Raw genomic sequence first — 27,062 nt, forward strand, 5'->3', positions numbered from 1 at the left:
AAGTGAAGTTAGAAAACTTGCAGGAAGTCCATTGCAAAAAGTGCACTGTTGGCCTGTATGGGTGTGCTGAGAGCTGGGCCCAGCAATAGAATAACCTGCAGCATGCAGCAGCTACTTATGTTTGCTGCTGGGGTGGGGGGTGGGGGAGGGGGTACTTTGTCTTCTGTGTTGGAAAGGAGAAACCACTTCAGGTGGGCCTCCGTGCCATACAGGATAAATCACAGCTGGCCAATTACTACCCTATCAGCCTTCTCCCAAACATCAGTAATGTGATAGAAAGTATCAACAATGATGCCATCATTGGGACTAATTGGGTAGCTCTTTCAAAGAGCTGGCACAGGATGATGGGCTGAATGGCCTCTTTCTGTACTGTATGATTCAATAATAACCTGCTCATCAACACTTAGTTCAGGTTCTACCAGAACCACTTGGCTGCAGACATCATCACTGCGTTGATCCAAAAAATGAATGCAAGAGCTGAATGCCAGAGTAGAGGAGAGAGTAACTGGCCTTGACACGTCAAGGAGCCCTAGCAAAATTGAAGTCAATGGGGGCCAAAGGGAAAACCCTCAACTGGCAGGGGTCATATCTGTTTCAAAAGATGGCTCTGATTGTCGAAAGCCAGTCATTACAACCCCAGGACGTTTTTTCAGGAGTTTCTCAGGGAAGCATCCCCAGCCCAATCACCTTCAGCTACTTTATCAATAACTTTCCCTTCATCATAAGGTCAAAAGTGTCACTGACGATTCCAGTATTCAGCTCCATTTACAACTCCTCCAATAATGAAGCAGCCCATGCCAACTTAACAGCAGGACCTGGATAACACCCAAGCAAATGGTAGGCAACATTCTCTCCCCTGTGTCTTTCTACTCTGAGAAGGGCAAGAGCCACAATTCTTGGCAGAAATTCTTCTCCTTGAAGTTCCCTGCCCTGTTACACGCCATCCTGACTTGGTCATTCGTTCATCATCGCTGAGCCAACATCCTGAAATTGCTTCCCTAACTCCATTGTGGGAGCAGCATCGCCATAAAGACCGCAGTGGTTCAGGGACAAGTCCCACCACCACCACCTTCTCAGGACAGCTAGGGATTGGCAATAAATGCAACCTTGCCCGTGTCACCCATATCCTTGGAACAAAAGTTACCGAGAGCCCTTCATCGTATTGCAGACCTTCTCTCCATTTCACACCCACTCTCTGAGTACAAGTTTGAGCTGCTCTGGTTAACTGTCGCAGGAGCGTTTGCAAAAAAAAAAACGCAGAACTGCTCATTTTAGAACCGGCAGTCACTTGTAATAAATTGAGCTGAAACACTTGGTGCATCTTGATTTTCTGTTTTCAAACAGGAAGCCTGGCCTGTAGTCCTGCATAAATAACATCGCTTCTACAAAATGGTCTGTGGTTCTCGGACTCACAGTTTAATTATTGACAACTTGGTTGAAGAAAAAGACAGTATCGAGAGTAAGAAAGAACAAGCGTTTAAATAACACCTTTCACATCTTCAACACCTAACACTAGAGAATTATTTTTTTGAGTGTAGTCTGCTGTTAAGTGGGTAAATGTGGCAGCTAATTTTTACACAGCTAGGACCCACAAACTGCAGATGAGATGAATGACAGTTACTGCCCTAAGTTCTGGAATTCCCTCCCTAAACCTCTCCGCCCCTCTACTTCTCTCTCTTCCTTTAAGACGCTCCTTAGGACTTTCCTACATTACAACAATGGCTACACTTCAAAAAAAAGTACTTCATTGGCTATAAAGTGCTTAGAGATGTCCTGAGGTTGTGAAAGGCGATATATAAATTTTTACCTCTTTAACCAAGCTTTTGTACGCCTGTCCTAATATGTAGCTCGGTGTCAAATTTTGTTTGATAATGCTCCTGTGAAGCACCTTGAAGTGTTTTACTATGTTAAAGGTGCTGTATAAATGTAAGTTGCTGTTGTTTTTGGTGGTGATCGAGACAGGAATGTTGGCAAGAATACCAGGAGAACTACCTACTTTTTTCCCCCCAGGTTATGCCATCTTGATCTTTCACACCCGTCTGGACAGACAGGCTGAGGTCTCGGTTTAACATCCTATCTGAAAGGCAGCACCAGTGACAGTGCAGCACTCCCTCAGTGCTGCATCGAGTGTCAGCCTGTATTATGTGGTATAAGTTTTAGAGTGGGACTTGAACCCACAGACTTATGACTCGGTCAAGTGCTACCAACTGAGCCAAGCTGACACTAGCAAGATTCTTCATTTGATGATCCTCATGCATTTCTGGAGTAAAACCTAGATTGTTTGGTTCTGGGAAATAACGAGCATAGCATATGTCTGAAAATATCACCATGAGACATAAGTTTGTGCGTCTTGAGGTGAGGAAATTGGTTGGAGCAGCCTTTGCTTCAGTGATACTTCTGAAGAGCGGTAACAGGGCCTACCTGTGGGGCTGAGTACAAGCCTGCTTACAGCACAGGGATCAGGGCTTTTCTGAATGCTGCAATCTGGGACCAGATCAGAGATTGTGGGCCAGCCTGGAGGTTGGAGATTTGATAAAGGTTTGAGAGCCTGATTGCAAAATTGAAGTGTGGGTTGTCGGGGTTAAAATGTGGAGCCTCTTTCTACGCAGAACATGTCAGCTTGCTCTCCAGTGGACACAGACGGTTGGACCTATTCTTTGTACTCCTGCTACCTTTTTAAAGAATGCCATCCCAAAGAAGGAAGGGCCCCTTGAGACTGCAGCTGGCAAAAAAAATTACAATAGTTAGAATGTACAGCACAAAGCAGGCCATTCAACTCAACTGGTTCATGTTGGTGTTTATGCTCCACACGAGCCTTCTCCCATCTTACTTCATCTAATCCTATCAGCATATCCTTCTATTCCTTTCTTCCTCATGTAATTATCTAGCTTCCCCTTAAATGCATCTATGCTATTCACCTCAATTTCTCCTTGTGGTAGCAAGTTCCACATTCTAACCACTCTCTGGATAAAGAAGTATCTCCTGATTTCCCTATTGGATTTATTAATGACTAGCATATATTTATGGCCCCTACTTTTGGTCTCCCCCATAAGTAGAGACATCTTCTCTATGTCTACCCTATCAAACCCTTTCATAATCTTATGGACCTCTATCAAGTCACCTCTCAGCCTTCTCTTTTCTAGAGAAAAGAGCCCCAGCCTGTTCAGTCTTTCCTGATAAATATAAATGTTTTCTGATTTTGATCAGTGCTGGGAGCATAATAGAAAACATAACTAATGACATGCTCAGTTTATTCCAGACCTGTGATTTGAATGGACCCCAGCCTCTGGCATTGGACAGTGCAAGTAATGGTGAAGTTGGGCAATCACAATGCAGTAAGTTTGTTTTTTGGGTCAGCTGGGTGCCTGACTCAGAGGGTAAGCAATCAAAATGCTGAAAAGTATTCAAATCAAATTATCGAGAAATCCACAGGCGACTTAATTATCCTGAGATAGAATGTGCACTTTCTCCCTATAGACACCCACCCCAGTTACCCAAGAACATGGGCACAGGTAGGAAAGATCCAAGGTTTAGGGATCAGGCGTAATAATCGTGGGCTATTCCACCATTGGAGGTATCACAACCAAAGTCATGCGTACCCATACAGGTGAACTTATAGATGGTATCACTGGGATGTGATCGAGGAATAGGAATTCGGGCTTATTTTCACCTCCCTAAGCCACGAGCGTCAACTTTAAAAAAAAACTTTTTAATGTTTTATACAAAATATATGGTGCCCAGCAGCTCCGTGAGACTTATACAACCCATCGAATTTCTAGGACTACTGGGTTAGGAAAATGTAAGGAATTGCCCCAAGAGTCATCTCCCGTCAAACTCACCAGTGCCTGTAGAACCAATTTCACTGTAGAAACTCAAAATACCTAACCCAGCCTGAGCTGAGTCAAGAAATAATGGCATTTGTTGTGAGTCTATTCCACATATCCATTATTCTGTAGGAAGAAATTCTCTTCTAATCTAGGTCAGTTTGGCTCCGTTAGTAGCACACTCCTCTCCAAGTCAGAAGATTCTGAGTTCAAGCCACACTCCAGGACTTGAGAACATAATTTAGGCTCCACTCCAGTGCAGCACTGGGGGATTGTTGAATTATTAGAGGTACCATCTTTCAAATAAGATGTTAAACGAAGGCCCCTATTGTGTGCACAGGTGGACATAAAAGATCCAATGGCACTATTTAAAGAGCAGGGAGTCTCCAGGTGTTCTGGCCAACATTCTCCCCTTAACCAATACCATTGAAAATCAGATTAATTGGTCATTCATTCACTAGTTTGTGGGACTTTGCTGTGCACAAATTGGCCTTTACGTTTGCCTACATAAGTGACTGCACTTAAAGTAAGTCCTTGGTTGTGAGGTCCTAGAGATGTGATGTGATGAGATGCTATGCTATAAAAATGCAAGACTTTTCTTTTGTCTCATTTAAGGATAACTAATTTTGTACGTGTGTCCTCTAATCACAACACAAATTTAATTTGCTTTGAACTACGTAATCATTGCCATGCATCGTTTTAAAAGAGCTTGATCATGTCCTTTCCCAACTTATCTCAGATTGAGATCGATGGATTTTTGGACACTAAGGGAATCAAGGGATATGGGGATAGGGCAGGAAAGTGGATTTGAGGTAGAAGATCAGCCATGATCTTATTGAATGACAGAGCAGGCTCGAGGGGCCGTATTGCCTACTCCTGCACCTATTTCTTATGTTCTTATCTGCAATAACAACCAGCTAAGTTCTGTGAGTCTTGCTTTATAATTTAAAACCTCTAATCCCCCCCCCCCCTCACCATTCTCTCTGGTATTTAAGAATACTGCACAAAAAGAGAAAGATCAAAAGGAGGGACAGCAGGTTCAATAATTGATTTGTTTAACTTGTTAAAGCATACTTTCACAGTAGAAATGAGCTCCATACTGGTTTCATAATTCAAATAGATCGTGTCCCTTTCTGGTTAATTTGGACTGCCGATGTCATCTGCTGGCCGTTTCTTAAAATTACAGAAATAACACTCAGCAGGTCAGGCTTCATCTGTGCAGAAGAAGGTTGGGTTAACTTTTCAGATCTTACCACCCTTCCTCATAACATTCCCATCTGCTGCTACTATGGTCTGTGCTCATAGCTGCCCTCGTGTGGATAATTAATATATTGCGGGTGGTATGCATGAATCTTGGTTCTCAATTTATGTGGACTGAAGTTCCAATTTTTCTTTTTAAAAGCCAATCCAATTAGCTTTTTACACTAGTTATCTAAGGATTGCTTGATCACAAAAATAATCAAGGCCTATTCTATACACACAGCCCTTTGTCACTCCAGTAATGGTTTTGAACATCAGAAAATCCACTATTACAAAGTGCTTATTTCATATTTAAGGCTCTTTACCCTTTGCCATCTTATGGCAAATGCTAATAGATGCTCTCTTTTGGACTTTGCATTCTAGGGAAGTATTATTTTGCTTGAATGACATCACTACCACAGAATTGGGTTTCTCTTTCACTACTGTATCTGGATTTGATAGTGCCAATGTTCTAAACTCAATGGGACTTTCTGTTTAACCGTATGTTTTTATTAACCAGACAGTAGCAATTTTACTTGTAAATGCGGATACAATTTTTTTCCCAAGCCAGTGTTCAGGAGTTGTATTATTGCAAAAAAATAAAATTGAGGTACCTGGCATATACTAAACTAAGAGCTCTAATTCCTCAGCCAGTGGTACTGCTCTTTGTTAAATCTAGCATTATAGAATAATTATTTCCCATTTATTGCTGTTTACATTTACTCAATTCCAGCCCATTTAAAGTGTTATCTTGGCTTAGTGACAGATGTACCAGATGAGTATTCTCCACTTCCCCCAGTGGCTCTGTGAATGGGGCAGAGGTAACAGGATGATTGAGCTGAATTTTTGAAAATATTACACCAAATTTGCCACAATTCTACCACTTGTAAAGAATGTGGAATGAAAGGAAGATAAAGCAGGAAGAGTGAAGATTTATTTCCATCAGGCAGCTGTCCTGGTCATGAATCAAGCAGTCTAAATGCACAAACATTTGTACAAATTTGTAGGATTACCATTTTCCTAACGTTGATGTCAACTTTGGTTTGGTAGACCAACAAATAATGTTCAATGAAATGAGGTTGATAATGTGGATTTTTATTCTGCATAATCTCTGAATGAGTTGTTAGTGTACTCGAAATCAATAATGAGGGAGTTAAACCCACATGTGGGGCTTATCCCATTCCACACCATTTAACTGTAGTTAGCTGAACCCAAGAATCCTCTCTTTCCCACCAACACTTCTGGCTTTGAAACAGCTACAAGCAGAGTTATAGACATTGCAGGTAGTATGCTTCAATGCTTGTCCACTTAGTATCTCCCTACCCATCACACTGTAGCAATGAAACATCACCTACACGCAATAGTACGAGAAAGCAAAGAAAAAAAAAATCCAGTACCCAATGACCAGTCTCTCCCTCCTTGTTGTATTACTCAGCCTAGCTGGCTAGTAAATGATGAGTGCCCAATTTGTCCTAGAGAAACAACACTACCAGAATAATTGAATAGGCCAGGGCTCTTTTCTCTAGAAAAAAGATTGAGGGGTGGCCTTATAGAGGGTCTTTAAGATTATTGATAGATGTGGAGAAGATGTTTCCACTTACAGGGGAGACCAGAATTAGGGACCATAAATGTAAGATAGTCACTAACAAATCCAATAGGGAATACAGGAGAAACTGCTTCACCCAGAGAGTGGTAAGAATGTGGAACTCACTACCACAAGGAGTAGTTGAGGGACTGGCATATTTAAGTAGAAGCTAGATAAACACGAGGGAAAAGGGAATAGAAGGATATGTCGATAGGGTTAGATGAAGAAGGGTGGGAGGAGGCTCACATGGAGCATAAACACTGGCATGGATCTGTTGGGCTGAATGGCCTGTTTCAGTGCTGTACATTCTATGTAGTTTGTAAGAACATATATGGTATGAAATATGAGTGATTACATTTCTCTTCACAACTGACAAAGTGCAGTTAGACTACTGCCTCTAAGGAGTCTTCCTCAGCTTCTGTCAGGTATCTGATCAGGCCTTGATACTACATTCAGGCTGAACTTACACTACCATTAAAAAGGCCTCATGTATATGGTCTTGAAATGCACCCTGTTGCCTTATCAGTCTAGCTGATAATTTCAGGTTGGGTACTTTCAATGGTTAATAATCATACTTTTCTTTTCCACTTTAGCTAATGGAAGGTCCATCATCATATACATATTTCTTGCTCCAAATAACATATCCATACATTGAAACCCATCTTTTATTCTTGAGCCCATGCATTTTGCCCCAAATTGGTTTGACTGCTATCAGTCTCTTATAGTCAACATCTGCTCCATGACAGGAGAAAAATAAAAAGCAAATGGAAGAGATGTATAGACCAAGATTTAAATGCTGGAAATTTAAAATAAAAACACAAAATGCTTGAAATGAACAGCCGTTTAGAGAAAGACAGGTTAACTTTTTGGGTGTGATCCTTTACCATATAAAGAAAATGGTAATTTTAAAAAAAGCATATTTGGACAACAATCAATCTACCAAAACGCAAATATTTCTAATGCATGGTATGTGCAGGAAGAAAAATCCCAAAGACAACTAATTTAAACATCAAGTTTTTAATTGAATCAAAAGTCTAATCTTAAAATCGAGGGTGTAGTGGTATTAGTTTAAGTGAAAGTCAGGTTGTCACCTTAGTTACAAACTGGAACAGTGCACCACCCATAAGATACAAGGCTCAATAGGAACAACGTAAACCAAATGTATCTACAACATTGCAAAGGATACATTTCCTTAACTTTACAATTAAAACAAACCTAACAAAGCATTAACCGAAAGAGAACTTTGAGGTATTAATTACTTCGAAGATCTCACATTAAATTTATAGCTTAAACAAACAGATGCTACTGTCACGAAGTATTGACATTCTCTCAGTAGATTAAACAGATTTACTTTGAAATGTGACCCGCCTTTCAAAACATTTTTCAGCCTTTTCCCCACATGCAATTTGATAATGAAGCAGCATTGACCGTTTCTGTAGCTTTGTAATACATCAAAGTCCCACACAGGTTAAATATTACTTGAATTAGTGTAACAGTAAGTCTATCTGAATCCTTCTGCTGGCTTAGCCTTTTGTACGATTCCATTTTAACTGCAGTGCTGGCCACTATAAAATGTGTTTGGAATATTAACGGGTTACTTTCCTAGAAGCCGCCTTGATCAAAGTGGAAACTTTTCGGAAGATTGAAAAAGAAAGACAAGAGGAGAAATTGCAAATACCAGAAATCTAAAATAAAAATATACAAATGCAGGAAATACACAGCAGGCCAGCTACAATCTAAAACCCAAAGGACCTCCACCTGAAACATTAACTGGTCTTTTTTCTGTCTGATATTAATGGACCTGCAATGTATTTCCAGGATTTTCCTATTTTTTTAAAATTACAGAATAAACCAGGCTATTATCTGAATTTACAGCAACTTCTGCAATTGCAGATTCGATTGTGCCCAGAAGTTGATTAAGCAGTTACGTTATCAGAAATTATGTGCCTATCTGGAGTGAAGGATAAAATTGCAGATAGTGGGATGTTTCACTTATAAAAGACCCAACAGCTGGTGCAAATGAATTCTGAGGTTTTAAAAGTGACATAAATTCAGTAACAGATTGGCATGGTGCTATTTATTCTATAAACATCGAGATATAAAAGACAAAGTCGTGCACATTTTAAAGTGCAATGCCATTAAAAATTTCTGTACTGAAAGAGAACAGCAACTCCAGTTTTCAAGAATGAAGAGCCCTGATGATTAGCACAGCCATCAGTTTCATGAGCATTAAAGCCAGTAGGGATGGTGAGTTGATATTTTCATATGCGGGTACTGCATCGGTAACAATCCAGTTAACTATACGAATCCAAAAGTGACAATTGTGAGGTGTTATTCATGTAGACTTTGCACCGTGAAAGGATTATATAGTTTTGAGACAAATGAAACCAAATAATTTAGGCTCTAGAATAATTACACCAGTAGCACTGAGCAGATTTCAGTGGATCGTCACATGTGACTCAATTGTTATACAAACTACCTTAAATGCAAAATTACAAAGCACAGTAAAATCAATAAGTTAGGTACATTTTTAGAAACCCTACAGGACGACTTTTTTTTGTTAACTTCAAACAATTAAAACATAGAAAACATCAAAATGAGCAACTATTTGGCCATTTATTTAAATGTAGTGTTTGCCTTTTAAACAATTTGAGTGGAAAGTTACAACTAAAAGAATTGACCTGCAGAGAGGCTGGTCTAGGTTATACAGCCCGAGACAAGCTTCAAGCACCACTTTCATTCTAAAAGACTACAAATGTTTTTGTGAATTTCTAAAAAGACTTGTTTTTGTGAATTTTGTGCTCATCAAGGTGAGGATCCTTCGTGTCCAGTGTCAGCCTCAAGTACTCCCTGGTCAGGTATAGCACAGTTAAGTGCAGAGTGAGGCTGTTTTGCCCCAACGTGTCTCAGCTTAAACCCCAGAGGAGCACCGTCTACTGCACAGTATGTGACACTTTCCCATTTCCTACCTCCGCTGAGTGAAACTGCAGATTTAGTGCCAAATTTGGGAGTTTAAGAACCACCGATACCAGTAATTACAACATATGGGGAAAGATTTCCTGTTTATAAGGGAGATTCCTCAATTTTTATTTGTAGAAAAATCAAATACATATATAAAAATGCATTTATTACATTAAAGTTAACAAGCAGAGGAAATCATCCCTGTGTTCCAAATAGAATTGTTATTTCTCCTAATTTACAGGTACTGTACTTCAAAATTGAAAACTACTCAGCCGATAAAGGTTCATTACTTAGAATTTATCTTGAAATTTACTAAATTGTCTTATAGCAGTGAAAGATGACTAATCAATAGGTCCACTTCTTATATAAAAAAACAAAACATTAAATTGGTTTTAAAAGGTGGTACAAATATGTAGTGTATTCTACACAATTTCTGAGGCAATAGTGAATGTAATAACTTTGGGAATTCTCAGTCTCTTTATGACAGCAAAAGACAGCTAGGAATGGACAACATTACCGGTAAACGTAAATAGGATATTAGGAACGGAGGCTTTTATAACAGTAATACCGTTGTTAAAATCTATTGAACTGACCATTTTATTTATTCTACTTATACCAATTATTGGTCAGCACTTTTCCAGCCAGTGGATTCGCTCAAAAGTGGTTGAAGAAGTTTAGTTGTTTATAGAAACAAAACCCAACACTAGAGAACTACTGGCACTAAAGTTCATCATGGTAGAATTTCTCATCGTGTAGTTGACTACCATAGTCAGTCGCTTCGCTGTTGAGGAAGAGGTCCTGACTCCTAAGTATTTCTGCTTCTGTAAGTTTTCCATCTCCATTTGTATCGATTTCTTTGACAAGATGCTCAGCCTGTCACAGAACAGAAACTCTCAACGTTAATCTCTGATAGCTATAGCAAAAACTGGATTTGCCCCAAAACACGTGGATGTATTTCAGCAGAAACTTGGCTCTTGCTTGCCCCCTGGTGGTTAGCTCAGAAGTACAGAGCATAAAGCATGGCTCAAATGCAGGGAAAAGCTCCCTCTGGCACTGCCCAACAATTAACTTTAATTCCAACCTCAGGAGAGAACCCGCTACCATTGTAATTTTCAATTCTTACACCTATCCTTATTGCCTGCCCTGAGTGAGACTGCCATCTGATGTCTTATGTAATTCATGCTCCAGACTCGAGCAGCACTGCCAAAAACCTTGGGCTCGATGTTAGCAGGGCTGCAGGTTCGCGGTGGGGGGGCTATTGGGCACGTGGGTAACGTGCCCGGTGAAATTAGTCAGCCACCCGCGGGATCGTAGCCCAATTGGATCCACTTACCTTGTCTTCCGGGTTCCCCACTGCTGATCTGCGCGTCGGGCGGGCTGCGCATGCGCAGTAAGATCTGTCAGGTGGAGGAGCTCTATTTAAAGGGGCAGTCCTCCACCGACAGATGCTGCAACAAATAGAAAAAATTACAGCATGGAACAGCCCAGGGGGAAGGCTGCTCCCAGTTTAATGATGCCTCACTCCAGGTATCAATAGATGGGGTGAGGAGGAGGGGGAGGACAGAGATCTTCCCCCCGGCGGGCGGGCGGAAGCGGCCTGCCTCTGCCACCAGGAAGGCCTGACTCGAGGTGGCAGAGGAGGTCACCTGCACCACCAACATATCACGCACCTGCATACAGTGCAGGAGGCGCTCCAATGACCTCAGTAGGTCAGCCAAAGTGAGTACACTTACTCATTCCCCTACACTCCGTATGCCACATCACCGCCCACACCTCCTTCTGCACTGCCAACACTACTCTGTCACATCACCCCTCATACCCACTCAAACCTCATCCTCATCTTACCTGCACTTACTCACCTCGCCAGTACACATCCCGCCACTGCCACTCAACCCAATCCTCATACAATCTCATGGCTCTATCTCATACTCACCCTCTCGTGCATCTCTTTCACGGTCAGCCTCACTCAACCTACCATTACCTGTGCTGCAGCCACAGGGCATGCATCACATGTGCAGTAGGCAGCATAAGGCAAATGTGTCGTGAGCATGAAGGGGATGCACAAGGGTGTTTGAGGGTTTGTCATGGTTGTTACTTATATTGAATTTCTGACTAACTCACATTACATATTATATTGGCACCACTACTGCCATGTCTTTGCGAATCTTGTCCGGTTTGTGCAATAATGCCCTTTCCCGAGGATCACTATGAAGACCCACAACTGATGCCACCCATTGTGTCACTGCAGAGTGGGTGTAGGTGTATTTGCAGGGCCCTTTTGTGCAGACGACTGAGAGACGTCGGCGATGTCCCCGGTGGCACCCTGGAAGGATGCGGAGGAGAAGTTGTTGAGGGCAGTGGTGACGTTGAGGGCAGTGGTGACTTTGACAGCCACAGGTAAGAAGATGGTGCTCGGGCCAGCCGGGAGCAGCTCGGCATGAAGGAGGCTGCAGACGTCCACGACTACATGTCGAGTGACTCTGAGCCTCCGTGCGCACAGCTGCTCAGAGAGGTCCAGGAAGCTGAGCCTCGGTCTGTGGACCCTGTGGCGAGGGTAGTGCCCTCTGCGACGCATCTCTCTCTGCGGTAGCCCTCCCTCCTGCTGTACAGGTGGATGTGTCACAGCACTCTGTTGTGAAGCTCCACGTGTCAGAGGTGGATGGTGTGGACGGCGAGGCTGGTGATGCTGTTCGCCCTCCGAGGAGGTCATGACTGCAGCTACGGCGGCCCCCATCCGGAAGATGTACATCTGAGGAGGTCCGCAAGGTGGGTACATGTCTCTGGACCCCGGGGTAAGTGTGCAAAGTTGGTGAATTTTCTTGTCAGGAGGAGGGTGGTGGAGGCCAAACTTTGTCCCAAGTGACAGAGTGGCCTCCTGCAATGAGTGAGGGTCTCCCCCCACCCCCCACCTGTCAAATGGACCTTTGCAGCTGCAACAGGTCCATTTGAACTGGGAGTGTTTCCCCCAGTATGGGAAACAGTCCCAGTTTTCTATAAAATTCCACCCCTCCTCACATACTCCCTTAATCAGGTCAGTTAATGACCTGAACAAGCAAGATAAATACTTTTAAGTGGCATCCCGCTGGCTTTAACTGCCTGCGGGATTCCCACCAGCGGGGGCTGCGCGCGCACGCCGGCGCATCAGTGGGGAACCCGGAAGTGGGCGGGTTGGAGCCGGGCTCCGGGATTCTCCGATTTTCGGAGCCACCCCCGCCTGGAACGCACCCGATAGCGGGTGCTAAAATGATGCCCCGTGTGTGTGTGTGTGTGTGTGTGTGTGTGTGTTTGTGGTGGGTGAGAGTGGGGTGGCCTACTACAGCAGAGAAAAGTTAGAGGAGAAAATTGGTTGAAAAATAGGGAGTTTATGCTGCAGTTCCCTGCTCCCCCCTCCAAATTCATATTGCAATTTTTTTCTCCCCAAGATAGTACCACAGACATGATTTTTCAAAGAGATTTATGGTGAAACCTCACAAGCTTTGTAGAAGGAGTCCCCTTCCTAGAAGGAATGTTTCCAAAGTGGTATTTTACATGAGGGTAATTCTTGATATTAATTCTAAATGGGACTCTTTCATATTCATACAAGGCTCTTAAATTAGGATCAATTGCAAAACAAACCTTTTTCTTTTCCTAGATATTGTTATAATTCATTTCTAAATGGAGCTACTACTTCTTTTGAAAAGAATACTTTATTCACCCACTAAATTTTTTGTGCACTGAAGGTGAGGAATGTTGGTCTAGTGAACAGAACACACTTCCATTTCAGGCACCCAGTGTCAGATCAAGTACTTCCAAGTAAGGTATGGCAGCGTTAGATGCAGAGTAAGGCTCCCTCTAGTCTTCTTCCAACAATGTGCCTCAGCCCAACCGCAGAAAAGCAACCCCTACTGTAGCAGAGCTACATTTTTAAATTACCTTCACCAGCCACCCTGTGACCTCTCTGTGAAATAGTGACAATTAGTGACAAAGAGTGCTAGTTTCCATACTGTGAACACACCCACAAGGCACTGTATTGGAACTGCACAAGCTTAAAACCTTTTCTAGTGTGTAAAGATTTACCAACTTTTCAATTACCAAAAAACCTATTAACACAGCCCTGATATTTAAACACAGCAGCTTTACCTCGTCATGTGCAATGTCCTGGTTGTTGGGAATAATCCACAACAAGAGTTCCTGTCGATTAAGTTTGCCATCCTTGTCCTTGTCGTAATCATTTTCAAAGCGATCATGCTCTACATTTACCCATTCTGGATCTTCCTCTGCACCTATTTTCAAGGGGTAGAAAACTCCATATCTACAAAATGCTCAAATTAGATAAATCCTAACCAGACATGCGCTTGCACAGTTGAAAGATTGCATATTGTGACCTGTTCATATCTAGTTTTTTGGGGAAGGGGGCATGAGAAGGTTCAAAGTTCTTCCGGTATACATGGCTTGGTACTACATCGGACACGTTAAGACATCTGGGGAGTTGATTATGTACTTCTGATGATACCGATCAGCACCAGTTTTAGATAGCCAACTGGATGCCCATGCACCCACTCAGCTGGGGAATGATACGTGGTTCGGTGCCATCTTTCCAATTTCTGCTAATGCCTCAATATAACTGGGTGATAGCCAACAGTAGCACAGGGATTCTCCGTCTGATGTTCCTTTCTTCCCTATGGGGTAAAGATAAGCCTCTGCTCTATGCTTTTCCACATCACCATGCCCAAGATTGGGAACTAATAATTTCAGGGAATTACAGGCTCCAACCTATGTTCTACATAGCTTTAACATTCTGCCCTACTTTGTTTTTCAACTAAGGTAAAAGGACCCAAGGCCCAGAGTGCAGGACACCACCAATTTTGAAAAGGAATGGAAAGGCGTTAATTAAAAATGATTAATTAGGTGAAACCCAGCTTGAGTTTTCAAAGCCTAAAGATTGTTAGAGGAAGGGAAAGAGAGAGAGAGGGAAAGAGAGAGATAGAGAGTTCCATAGTTTTGAGGCTCTAAGAAAGAATGAGTTAGAGAAGATGGAGCAAGGAGACTTGATTGCAGTTCAGTATTTGAGAGGAGGGAGTGTGTGTAGAATGGCGTATTTTCATTTTGGGAGGAACAGGAGGAAAGTTCAGAGAAGAAATGATCTCAGTAATATCAATAAAATAAACAAGATCGGCCACACCTCAAATCATTTCTACATTTACTGTTACATTAATTTACTGAGAAAATAGTGTTACATATTTATAGGGAAATAGTCTACAGTTGATTGCTTGAGATATTAAACACAAAAACTGTATATTTCAGTGAAAAGTTATAACAACAATTTAACTAACCTGGGTCTTTCCTGTAGTCACCAAGGAATTCCTCTAAGCTGATAAACCCATCTTTATCGCGGTCATGCTCATCTAAGGCTTCTTGTATGACATATTCCTGCAATTTGAAAGTCAAAGCATTTGTATGGACATTAGGTGAACATATGATCAATCTCAGTTGTGATGTCACCACAATTGAATAGCCCGTCATCACTCATTGAGCAAGGTCCTGGGGGGCTGCCGGTGCTCCAGCATAAGCTATAAGATAAAGGGGAAGAGTCTTAACTGGGTGATTTGCCCCCTCAGTTACCCAGGCGTACTCCTTTGAGGAGTATGTACAGAACAGCTAAAATGAGGCAGCAGCAGTATTCACAAATGGAGTGCAAGGTTCTGCTGAACAGACTGGTCTTATCTGTCGGAACAAAAAACAAAATCTCCATTCACATCTAGATAGTAACCATTACTTAATATAACTTACACCAGAAGTGGTTTACTGTATCTCACCGTCATATAATCAGCTTCCTCTGGGTGTTCAAATGCTATAAATTCTGTTAGAGTCAGTCCTGGTAACCCATCAATGTTTGCTTTCTCAAAGCGCTTTTTATCCTTCAAAAAAATCTAGAGAAGAGACCAAGAAAGTTAATGTACTTTTTTTTTGTAATTCAGCTTGTTGTTTGATAAGCTTGAACAACATCTTGCTCTGATACCAGACAAACTGGATAAATGATCCATTTATCATTGCAGTTTCTGGGTTTTAATAAAGCCAGTAAAACAGGTTATCCTCACCCCACAGCAACTTGTGGAATGTTTGTTCAAATTGATTTTTATCCTTAATTAGGTGTTCAGCCTTGGCTTAGTGGTAGCTGACTTGCCTCAGAGTCAGAAGGTTATGGATTCAAGTCTCACTCCAGAGACTGCATATGTTCAATGCAGTGAAATAGTACATTGTGAAAATCAACACCAAAAGGAATAACACCATAAGTGATGAGATTCTTAACAGAATGGAGGAACAGGGAGATATAAAGGTGCAGATATACACAGCTTAAAAGGTGGGAGAGCAGATAGGATAGGCAATAAAAAAAGGCAAATGGGATGCTGTGCTATTTTTACAGAGGAATTGAATATACAAGCAATGTTCAATTTGTGCAAGACATTGGTTAGGCCAATTGGAGTATGTGTAGCATTCTAGACACCACTTAGAACAACTTGCATTTATATAGTGCCTTTAACAATGTCCCAAGACGCTTCACAGGAGCATTATGAAACAAAATTTCACACCGAATTACATACGGAAGAATATATAGGTAGGATATTAGAACCATGGAAATAAAGATTCACTAGAATGCTACAAGGAATTGGAGATTATAATTATGAAAAAAAGGTAGAACATAGGAACATAAAATGTTAATGAGAAATGTAATAAAGGTGTGTGCCCACGCGCGTCTGAGTGAGAGTGAGAGAACTATTCTTATGAATCAATCACAGACACAAGCCTGCATCCTACCACTCTTAAGAAAACTGGTGCTCCAATACACTGTTACATACTCAATATAAAATCTTCTTTGATGCCAATCTTAATGATAGTCCTGCTCCCTATAGAGAGCATATTCCAGCTTCCCATTGTCTCAGATGGAAAAGGCAGTGTGCGCGACAGTCACACGCACCAGACAAATCTTAGGCTAAATTCCACATCGACGCCGGGTTAACTGATCTCAGCTGGGAAAGTACTTGAGAAAGCACAAAAACTGTAATTGTGTTTTTTCTTTCTTAGACCAACCTCTCCATTCCTGCTTCATTGCCCAGCTTCCAAATGAACTACTAAAACAGCAGATGGGCTGTCTGTGATATACAATAAGTGACACTTCCTGCCTAGGAAGCCATATGCACGTTCCATGGGTGCAGCAAGCAAAACAGAAAAATCCACCCCTCAGAGAACTAAACATCCTAAACGTTTCTTTTTTTCTACACTGTTCTTGGCTTCTTCTCAGCCATGATGATATAGGAAAGCCACTAAAGCAGTGGCAATGGGCTGATGCCCTATTTGTTTCTGGTCCTCCATCCTTAGCCCATGTAATGTGAGATGTTGTCGTAGCTGGAATTCAGCACTATTCCCTCTCCAAACCCACAGTTTTAGTAGAACCATTAGTGCTGTAGGATTTTCTTCCTGACTTCCTATGGAAAACAGCCCTGCCTTCAACTTTCAAATGCCCAGAGTGGCATACTTAAAATCAGGAGCTCACTGAGAAATCACAGCAGTCCTGCATTTAACTCTCTGTACTAGTGCAAAATGAGCAGTGGTGTTCATTTAGGGAGTTATTTTACAACTTTCAAAATAAATATATTCCACTGAGGAAAAAAGGGTGTAAAAGAAATGACAGCCACCCGTGGCTAAGTAAAGAAATCAAGGATAGTATCCGACTAAAAACAAGGACATATAAGGTAGCCAAACTTAGTGGGAGGATAGAAGATTGGGAATTCTTCAAAAGACAGCAAAAAGTAACTAAAGGATTGATTAAGAAAGGGAAGTTAGATTATGAAAAGAAATTAGCAAAAAATATAAAAACAGATAGCAAGAGTTTCTATAGTTATATAAAAAGAAAAAGGGTGGCTAAGGCAAACATAGGTCCCTTAGAGGATGAGACCGGGAAATTAATGGTGGGAAACATGGAGATGGCAAAAATGCTGAACAAATATTTTGTTTCAGTCTTTACAGTAGAGGACACTAAGAATATCCCAACACTGGACAAACAGGGGACTCTCGGGGGGGAGGAGCTAAATACGATTAAAATCACTCAAGAGATGGTACTCAGTAAAATAATGGGACTCAAGGCGGATAAATCCCCTGGACCTGATGGCTTCCATCCTAGGGTCTTGAGGGAAGTGGCAGTAGGGATTGTGGATGCTTTGGTGATAGTTTTCCAAAATTCCCTGGACTCAGGAGAGGTCCCGGCAGATTGGAAAACTGCTAATGTAACACCGTTATTTAAAAAGGGTAGTAGGCAGAAGGCTGGAAATTATAGGCCAGTTAGCTTAACATCTGTGGTGGGTAAAATTTTGGAGTCTATTATTAAGGAGACAGTAACGGAACATTTAGATAAGCATAATTTAATAGGACAAAGTCAGCATGGCTTTATGAAGGGGAAGTCATGTCTGACAAATTTGCTTGAGTTCTTCGAGGATATAACGTATAGGGTGGATAAAGGGGAACCAGTGGACGTAGTGTATTTAGACTTCCAGAAGGCATTCGACAAGGTGCCACATAAAAGATTATTACTTAAGATAAAAAATCACGGGATTGGGGGTAATATTCTGGCATGGGTGGAGGATTGGTTATCAAACAGGAAGCAGAGAGTTGGGATAAATGGTTCATTTTCGGACTGGCAACCAGTAACCAGTGGTGTTCCACAGGGGTCGGTGCTGGGTCCCCAACTCTTTACAATCTATATTAACGATTTGGAGGAGGGGACCGAGTGCAACATATCAAAATTTGCAGATGATACAAAGATGGGAGGGAAAGTAGAGAGTGAGGAGGACATAAAAAACCTGCAAGGGGATATAGACAGGCTGGGCGAGTGGGCGGAGATTTGGCAGATGCAATATAATATTGGAAAATGTGAGGTTATGCACTTTGGCAGGAAAAATCAGAGAGCAAGTTATTTTCTTAATGGCGAGAGACTGGAAAGTACTGCAGTACAAAGGGATCTGGGGGTCCTAGTGCAAGAAAATCAAAAAGTTGGTATGCAGGTGCAGCAGGTGATCAAGAAAGCCAACGGAATGTTGGCTTTTATTGCTAGGGGGATAGAATATAAAAACAAGGAGGTATTGCTGCAGTTATATAAGGTATTGGTGAGACCGCACCTGGAATACTGCATACAGTTTTGGTCTCCATACTTAAGAAAAGACATACTTGCTCTCGAGGCAGTACAAAGAAGGTTCACTCGGTTAATCCCGGGGATGAGGGGGCGGACATATGAGGAGAGGTTGAGTAGATTGGGACTCTACTCATTGGAGTTCAGAAGAATGAGAGGCGATCTTATTGAAACATATAAGATTGTGAAGGGTCTTGATCGGGTGGATGCAGTAAGGATGTTCCCAAAGATGGGTGAAACTAGAACTAGGGGGCATAATCTTAGAATAAGGGGCTGCTCTTTCAAAACTGAGATGAGGAGAAACTTCTTCACTCAGAGGGTGGTAGGTCTGTGGAATTTGCTGCCCCAGGAAGCTGTGGAAGCTACATCATTAGATAAATTTAAAACAGAAATAGACAGTTTCCTAGAAGTAAAGGGAATTAGGGGTTATGGGGAGCGGGCAGGAAATTGGACATGAAGCTGAGTTCGGATCGGTCAATGCCCTGTGGGTGGCGGAGAGGGCCCAGGGGCGATGTGGCCGGGTCCTGCTCCGACTTCTTGTGTTCTTTAGATTTGTGGTTGGGATCAGATCAGCCATGATCTTATTGAATGGCGGAGCAGGCTCGAGGGGCCGATTGGCCTACTCCTGCTCCAATTTCTTATGTTCTTATGTTCTTAAAAGAAATCTTGCATTTTTGAAGCACCGTATAACGTCTCAGAAACATCTCAAAATGCTTTACATACAATGAATTACTTTGAAGTTCAGTGACTATGTAAGCAAACTCAGCAGCTATTTTCAACACAGCATGGTGATGTCACAAACAGCAACGAGATAAATGACAAGTGAATCTATTTTTGGTTGAGGGAGGAATGTTGGCCAGCACCCCAGAAGAACATCCTGTTCTTCTTTAAATGAGATCTTACCTGAACAGGCAGTTCTGTTTGATGTCTTATCTGAATAATTTAACACATCTGACAAAGCAGCCCTCCTTCAGTACTGCACTGGAGCACCAGCTTAGATTACGAGATCAGACTCGTGATATGGGGCATAACTCCATAACTTTCTGTCCAGAGATGAGAGTTCTACCAACTAAACAACAGTGACACACTTGTTGGAGCAGTGCTGAGAATGGCCCTAAGGAAAGACACTGTACGGGATTGTGGGGACTCTTGAAGAGTTTGAGAATAATCCTGCACTACAGCATTAAAGGAAAAATGCATACTCCAAATCTCAACAACCTGGAATATTGAAATCCAAACATTAAGTACACCTCTGAAAAATCTATGGAAAGACAGAGCAATTTTTTTTTGTGTGTTTCGTTGATAATTAAAAATTATCTTCATGTTTAGTTCCACTTTTTAAAAAAATTGCAGGGAGTAAGAAGCCTGAATTGGATAAGCTTCCTTCTCTCACTTGTCTGAGGGATTCCTCCTCTTCATCATCCTGCGGAGTGTTCTCATCATAATCCAGTACTCGGTCATAACTATGAATGTTGTACTCTTCCCATGTAACAACTCCATTGCCATCTAGGTCATGCTCTGGAAACTGCTCTTTGCTCTCCTCTGTGGCGTAATGTCTGAATGACTGCTGGATCCATGCACTGAGCTCATCTGCAGCAAACAAGAGTGACTTGTAAAGAAGGTGCAGTCTTCCTATTTCCAGTGAGTAGTAAAAGTTTGTTGAGATGAATTACATCTGTAAACAGCAACCTGCTGTACATATTTTTTTTTGCGTGCACTACCCTCTATATCCCAGCAGTCCGAATGGACTAGTCCTCTCACTGCAAGATAGGAAGCCAATTACCATTTTAAAAAAATATTTGTTCACCATTTCACAATAATGGAGCGACCCACTTTTGTGTTGTGCAATTGGGTTTATATGCTTTATAAAAGGTAGAGTCATACCTGGCAGCATAATTATCATTTATTTATAATTACAACATGTTAGACCCTAGTTCTATAGTGATAAAGGACTAGCAAGATGTGAAAAGTTCACAAATATGTATAATGAACACAATGCTCGTGCACTATTGATTTAATTAAAACTTAGAATGTCCACTAGCTGGAAAGTACAGTTGTGAATCACTGATTTCAAACATCACTGTATGTGCAAAACTGTGCATGCATACAGTCATTTGTCTGTTGCCTGTGGTACTACGGAATATCACGTGAACAAAACGGATTCCACAGCAGCAGTTCCTGGCTATTACAGAATCACTTCAAGCAGGGGTTCTGTGATATAAAGGACAATTAAATAATAATTGCAGCAAGACATCTACTTCCAACATAAACTTGTTTCTGCAGAGAAAATTACGTCAAATGTCAGTCATTTCAGCACTCATTATAGGATTGGCAACTGAACAGTTTCTCACCTTTGGTTATAAAGCCGTCTGCATTTGCATCCATCTTCTTGATAAGGGATTTGAGCCTGGCTTGTTGCTCCTCAGGACTCAGCTTGGCAAATTCCCCAGCTTCTTTCTGAGAAATTAAATGAAAAATCACATAATCTAGTCCTCTAGTTATGAAGACTAACATTCCATTTGTCTTTTTGATTTTTTTTGTACCTGATCACTATATTGTAGTGATCTGTGTATATGGACCTCTACTGTTCCTAGCTTTTCATCATTTAAAAAACACTCAAATCTATCCTTTTTTGGTCCAAAATGGATGACCTCAGACTTACCTACGTTAAAATCCATCTGCCACAGTTTTGCCTGCTCACTTAATCTAGCAATGTCTCTTCGTAATTTTATGCTCCCGTCTACACTACTTACTACGCCATCAATCTTTGTGTCATCAACAAACTTGGATATATGGCTCTCTATTGTGTTATCTAAGTCATTAATAAATATAGTGACTAGTTGAAGCCCTAGCACAGATCCTTGTGGGACACCACTAGTCACTTCCTTCCAATTTGAGTACATACCCACTATCTCTAGTCTCTGTTGTCTATTGCCTTACCAATCTCCTACCAGGTCAATAATTTCCCTTCAATTCCATGAGCTTTAATTTTAGCTAATCATCTATGAGCAGAAGAAAGAATGAAGTCCCCTCAAAATCCCATGAGGTTACACAAATAACTTATAATTTATACAGGACATGTGTGTCTTTTGTCAGATTGGGGTTGACATTAGGTTGGTTATCAGTACCAGTAACTGTTGTGTATATGGTATAGAAAAATGAAACTCAAAATCGAACAAAACTGTTTAGGTACAGACTACAAATTGGAAAACACCCCAGACTGGTTCATTGGTAGTAATTCTGGATTGTTTTCCTTATGGCAGAAAAACTGGTTATTTTGGGCAGCCCAGCAGCATAGTAATATTGGTGACTGGTATACCACAAAAACAACAGAATTGTCCCACTAAAATTGACTATTTTCTGTTTTGTTTGTTCTTAGAAACGTGGATAATGCTGACAAGGCCACATTTATTGGCCATACCTAGTAGCCTTGGCTTGCTAGGCCACTTCAGAGGGCATTAAGAATCAACATATAGTGTGGGACTGGAGACTGTGTGTAGGCTAGACTGGGTAGGGAGAGCAGATTCCCTTTCCTGAAGGGCAACAGTTGGGTTTTTACAACAATCCAGCAGCTCTCGTTGTTACTTTTCTCTGGGCCTTTTTAAAAAAAAAATCGAACTAATAGGAATGATGCTGAGTTGTCCCAGTATCACCAAACAAAAACGTTAAATCATTGCAACGTGTCCTAGGGCACCACTAATATAATTAAAAAAACAAGATTCAATTAAACTAACTTGCTTAATGAAGCAATATTATCAGCATCTAGGAGACACTCTATACCCTGTGGTGCCCACCGGTCGCGGAAGAAGCCTACTGCATCTGGTATTCCCAAGAGGTCTCCCATCCAAGTACTAACCCAGCCTAACTCTGCTTAGCTTCCAAGATCATGCTGTTCACTTGTGCAGTTATTTATTATGTTGCACTTATCGTTGCGACATACATCTACCTCTATTTTGATGCAAACCAATCAGATGTTTACTAAAGTCTTATTAACATGACGGGATCAGGATAGAGGGCTATCTTTCTAAATGACTGCACTGCATGCAAAAATACTTATTTTCAATTCCCCATTGATTGCCATATTCAAGCCAAACAGAGAAAACAAATGCATTTGATGCCACGATCTATTTAAAGCATCTGAAAGTTGTAAAACCCTTTCCCAGAGTTTGTTCCCCTCTGCAGCGGTTAATCACTAAACTAATAAAGGGAGGTCAATTTTTCAGATTTTGCCCTTCAATTATTTTAGCTATGTTTCCAAACAATCCTTTCACTATATTTTTCAAAAATTATATTTTTTGCATATGTAAACTATCAAGATGTCATTAAGAGGGAAGAAATAAGGAAAAATTTGGATAAGATTGAGAGAAAGAATAGGTTAGATTCTTAAAAATAAAAAGCCACTTCAGACAGCAAAGATTTAACAGGGGCTCACATTTTTAAATAATTAAATTTCTAACATTCTCCCTTTCCATTTTAATGAGTCAATAGGACTGAATAAAATTTCCTACCTCTCCGCCGAATAGGACCTCCCTATCGAAGTCTGGGTTGTGTTCACCATTCACATAGTGGTCCTCATCAACAACTGGCTCATGTTTATGATGAATGTGTGCAAAGCACATCACAATAAAGGTACAGCCCACAAGCACTTGGAACTGCATCTTCTGTCAAGTAGGCTTCAATATCGTAAGTGGCTGCAGAAAAATTAAAGGGTTGTGTTATTTCAAACTTATTTTTCTTATTCACCTCTATACGATTACTTTTTGGGAAGGCAAAATTCCTTTTTAAGTTAACCTCTCCCGTTTCCCAAGTTGGGTCTTTCTGAGCAATACGTTATCAATGATCAAGAGGACAGGCAGACAACCTCCTTCCAGGGCTAATGTCAATACTGAATAGCCATACCCCAGCCTAAACTGAGACTAGTATAAAGCACAGCCTGAAAGAATTAAGAAAATCTTATGGCACATTCAAAATTAATGTTCAGCAAGCCAACGTTGTTACTAATAAAACAAAAATCACTAACTACTTGGCTCACAAAATACTTAAGAGCAGTAACAAAATGAATAAAACCAAGCAATACAAGGTATACGTTACAACAACCTCAACACTATCAACAATTACAAAGGTTGTGAAAAGTGTTGTCCATTACCACAACAGGGCTTGAAAACAAACTTTGCTGTTACCAGGCCAGTCAATTGGTGAATGGACCAATGGGAGTTCAAATGATAGGATTCACACTCATAATTCATCAGTCGTCAGGGCAAGGTGACAAAGGTTAGATCCTTTTCCAAAGGAAAAGGTGAAAAAATACAAGGCAAGACTCTCTGGGCTGCTCCTACACAACTCCAAGAGGTCAGTGTGATGGATTGCAGAAGCTAGCCAGTTTCAAGTTATAAGAATTTCTATAGTCTTTGACATGAATTTGTAGCTTGATTTAGGAACTGGAATGTTTAAAGAGAATTCCATGGCTGCTACTATTAAGAACGCCTCTGATTTAGTTCAAGAACGGACAGGGAAAGTTAAATAAACACCTAACAATTGTTTATGTTGAAAACAAATTTACTTTGCATTGTTAAAATGTGATTGATTTCTGCAGCATATACACAGAAATTTTTTTGGAACCCGGATCTATTTAAGTGTGATCCTGTTTGAATAGACTGTAATAGTTCAGTTTAGTTAGATCTGCAATTCTTTTCATCCGATTTTTCATGGCAGGAAGTATTTTAAAGCGGGATAGTTTCAGATTATTTGGGAAGGATACCTTTTTCAACCTTCCTTTGTACCAGATTACACATCGAATCAAAGAGATATAGTTGAATTGAATCCCTTATGTTCCTCAGTTTCCTATTTTGCTGTGCTGCTATAAGAATCAGGAATTTACCGGGGCTCTGTGAGTTTCACATCTGGCAGTCTTCACAAGTTACTGAAGAGAACGGCTAAGGATTTGAAACTTTTGTTTTGGGTAACAGATGGTGTAGTGTATTTGTTTGTTATGTTATCTGCTGAGTTTATTCTTGCTTTTGTACAGTTTTACTTCTTACAATAAACTCATTTAGTAGGTCTTATCCTCAGCTGTATGGTCTGTCAATGTACTATTTTACAGTGGTTTGGAGAGATCTGGAGGACATTTCAAGCTGTACCATTTCTGGTGTATACTTCAATGGTATAAAGATTTGTCGTTTGCCCTGAGGCATTGCTAGGTCATAAATTTCAAACACAAAGTCAAATTTTGAGTAAAAAAAAATGAAAGCTTGCTTGTGGAAGCTCACTTTTTGTTATGGGGCATACAGTCAGTTCAACAGCTGCACAATCCCACTAGACACATTTGGTTAAAAACTACACAAGTCAATGCTTACTGCCAAAAGAAAAACAGAAAATGAGTATTATGAATAGGACACTTGATGAGAGGCAGAAGGGTATGAAATTTATTTTTACTGTAAGCCATACCATAACTCAACTCATGTCTACAGTGTTAGAAATTTATCAGTCCCAGTACACTTGTGTTAATAAATTACATAACTTACTGCTTCTCATTGTATAGCTCAAAGTGCCTTAACAGATATATTTTTGCCTTGAGACAGACTTCTGAGTAATTTTTATTCTTCAAAACATGGACAAGCTCAAAATATTTATTGGAGGAAGAAATTTGGATGCACAGTAGCCGAGTAGTGACTAACATTAGTATATATCACGTGACCCAAACTGGTCACCTTAGATTTTTACCCCCCCTTCCCCTCATTTGAAGGCTGACTCCTGCTGGGATAAAATTCCACAGGCACTGACAGCGACAATTGGTCATTCCTCAGCGAGTGTCAGCCCACTTTTCTTCAACAGAAAATACAATATTCAGCAGATCTCCCATGGCATTGCTCACAGTAATTGGAGGACCTGCTGTCTTTTTAGATGGAGCTGTGTGTAACCTGACATGTTCTTTTAAGACCACTTAATCTAACTGATATAAATAGGCACACCCTGAGGTCAATTAGAGGCTGGTGGTTAGGAAAGTTTCTCTGCAAATTGGTAGCTGCCTGTAAATTTTGAATTCCTCCCCGACATTAGAAGAAACCAACTAGTTTCTCCTAACCTCGGGGAGGAATTCAAAACACTTATTTTTAAAACATTTATTTTTAACACAAGCATGTATGATACCTGAAGTATGCAGACATCTCCAAAACTTACCCATCTTCTTTATACACTTACATAACAGTATCTGTATTTAAGCAATTCATTGTGAGAAGCACTGAGACAAGGCTTTATATAAATGCAGGTATTGAAATCATCATAAACTGAATGTCAGCTGAATATGGAGGTTGAAATGGTCTTAAACTCACTGCCAGATATTTGTTATGCTTTAAAAACATTATCTAAAAATAAACTATTCAGTAAATGTTATTGTTTCACCAGGTGAAAATCTGCTCCAATTTCTGACCGGGCAACCCTGAGGAACATTTACTGAAAACTGCAGAACAAATCAGTGGAAAGGCAGAACTTTCCCATTTGTCAGTATACATAGATATTAGTGTAACTAACTATACTTGTACAGAACAAGTATTGTACATACGTTCTTTACTGCAGATGCATTATAGTTACACTATAATAGCATATGATACATGTTTCACGCTATACCGATACAGAATGGAGATCTGCCAGAGGTTACTATACAATAATCAACAGGTTCAGTAACAGCTTACTGATCCTGAAGATTGGATTACAACTCTGTATTAAATGTTATTTTAGGAATCGGCGCGGAAATTAGCAATTTTTAAAATTTACAGGAATAATAGAAACTTAATGAGAAAAAATACAATTATTAACAATTTATTGACAAAAAAACGTAATTGAAGATTTTTTAACAGGACAAAATTTTAAAACTTTTTTAAAAAAAAGACAAAATAACTTTTCAAAAAAACCATTCCCCTTCTTCGACCCGGGGGGGGGGGGCACAGATGCTGTTCGACGCGGTACCCTGATCTTTCAACCCCCCCCCTCTGCCGGGAATATTACCTACAGAGGTGGCAGGGCCTTCCCCGAGCTCGGGGTTTGAGGTGAACCCCGGGCCCCGCGGTCCCTCCCCGCCTTACCTCATCCACTCCACTCCACTCACTCGCCTCGCCTCTCGCCTCCAACCGACCGTTGTCGGGACCCCAACCGCGAGCTTCCACCCGTCACATCCGGCCGCAACAGGCCGGCGATTGGTTCTGGAGACCCGTAGGGGGCGCAGCAGCTGGAGGGAACGATGGAGACAATAGTCAATTTGGACAACAAAAAAAACTTTTGTATTTTTTTCCTTTTGCAG

The 27,062-nt window shown here is 40.9% G+C and overlaps 1 protein-coding gene across 1 annotated transcript; it reads right to left on the reverse strand.

Moving 5' to 3' along the window:
* Positions 1-7,649: 7,649 nt before the first annotated feature.
* rcn2 (reticulocalbin 2) lies at positions 7,650-26,949 on the reverse strand. The gene is made up of 8 exons (XM_067973525.1): positions 26,848-26,949; positions 23,278-23,460; positions 21,121-21,226; positions 20,163-20,359; positions 15,405-15,518; positions 14,922-15,018; positions 13,729-13,871; positions 7,650-10,482 (listed from the first exon to the last, which is right to left on the reverse strand). Exons 2-8 carry the CDS (start codon positions 23,425-23,427, stop codon positions 10,330-10,332), a joined length of 960 nt encoding a protein of 319 aa, XP_067829626.1. The 5' UTR covers positions 23,428-23,460; positions 26,848-26,949; the 3' UTR covers positions 7,650-10,329.
* Positions 26,950-27,062: the final 113 nt, after the last annotated feature.

The sequence above is a fragment of the Heptranchias perlo genome, chromosome 38 (assembly GCF_035084215.1).
Source record: "Heptranchias perlo isolate sHepPer1 chromosome 38, sHepPer1.hap1, whole genome shotgun sequence".
Lineage (NCBI taxonomy): Eukaryota > Metazoa > Chordata > Chondrichthyes > Hexanchiformes > Hexanchidae > Heptranchias > Heptranchias perlo.

Excerpts from the sequence above, each read along its gene's own strand:
- rcn2 (XM_067973525.1), bottom strand. The coding sequence starts at position 23,427 with ATGCAGTTCCAAGTGCTTGTGGGCTGTACCTTTATTGTGATGTGCTTT. Across the intron at positions 13,872-14,921 it reads TGACTACAGGAAAGACCCAG|GTGCAGAGGAAGATCCAGAA; the intron begins GTTAGTTAAATT and ends CCTTGAAAATAG. Across the intron at positions 10,483-13,728 it reads AGGACATTGCACATGACGAG|GCTGAGCATCTTGTCAAAGA; the intron begins GTAAAGCTGCTG and ends GTTCTGTGACAG.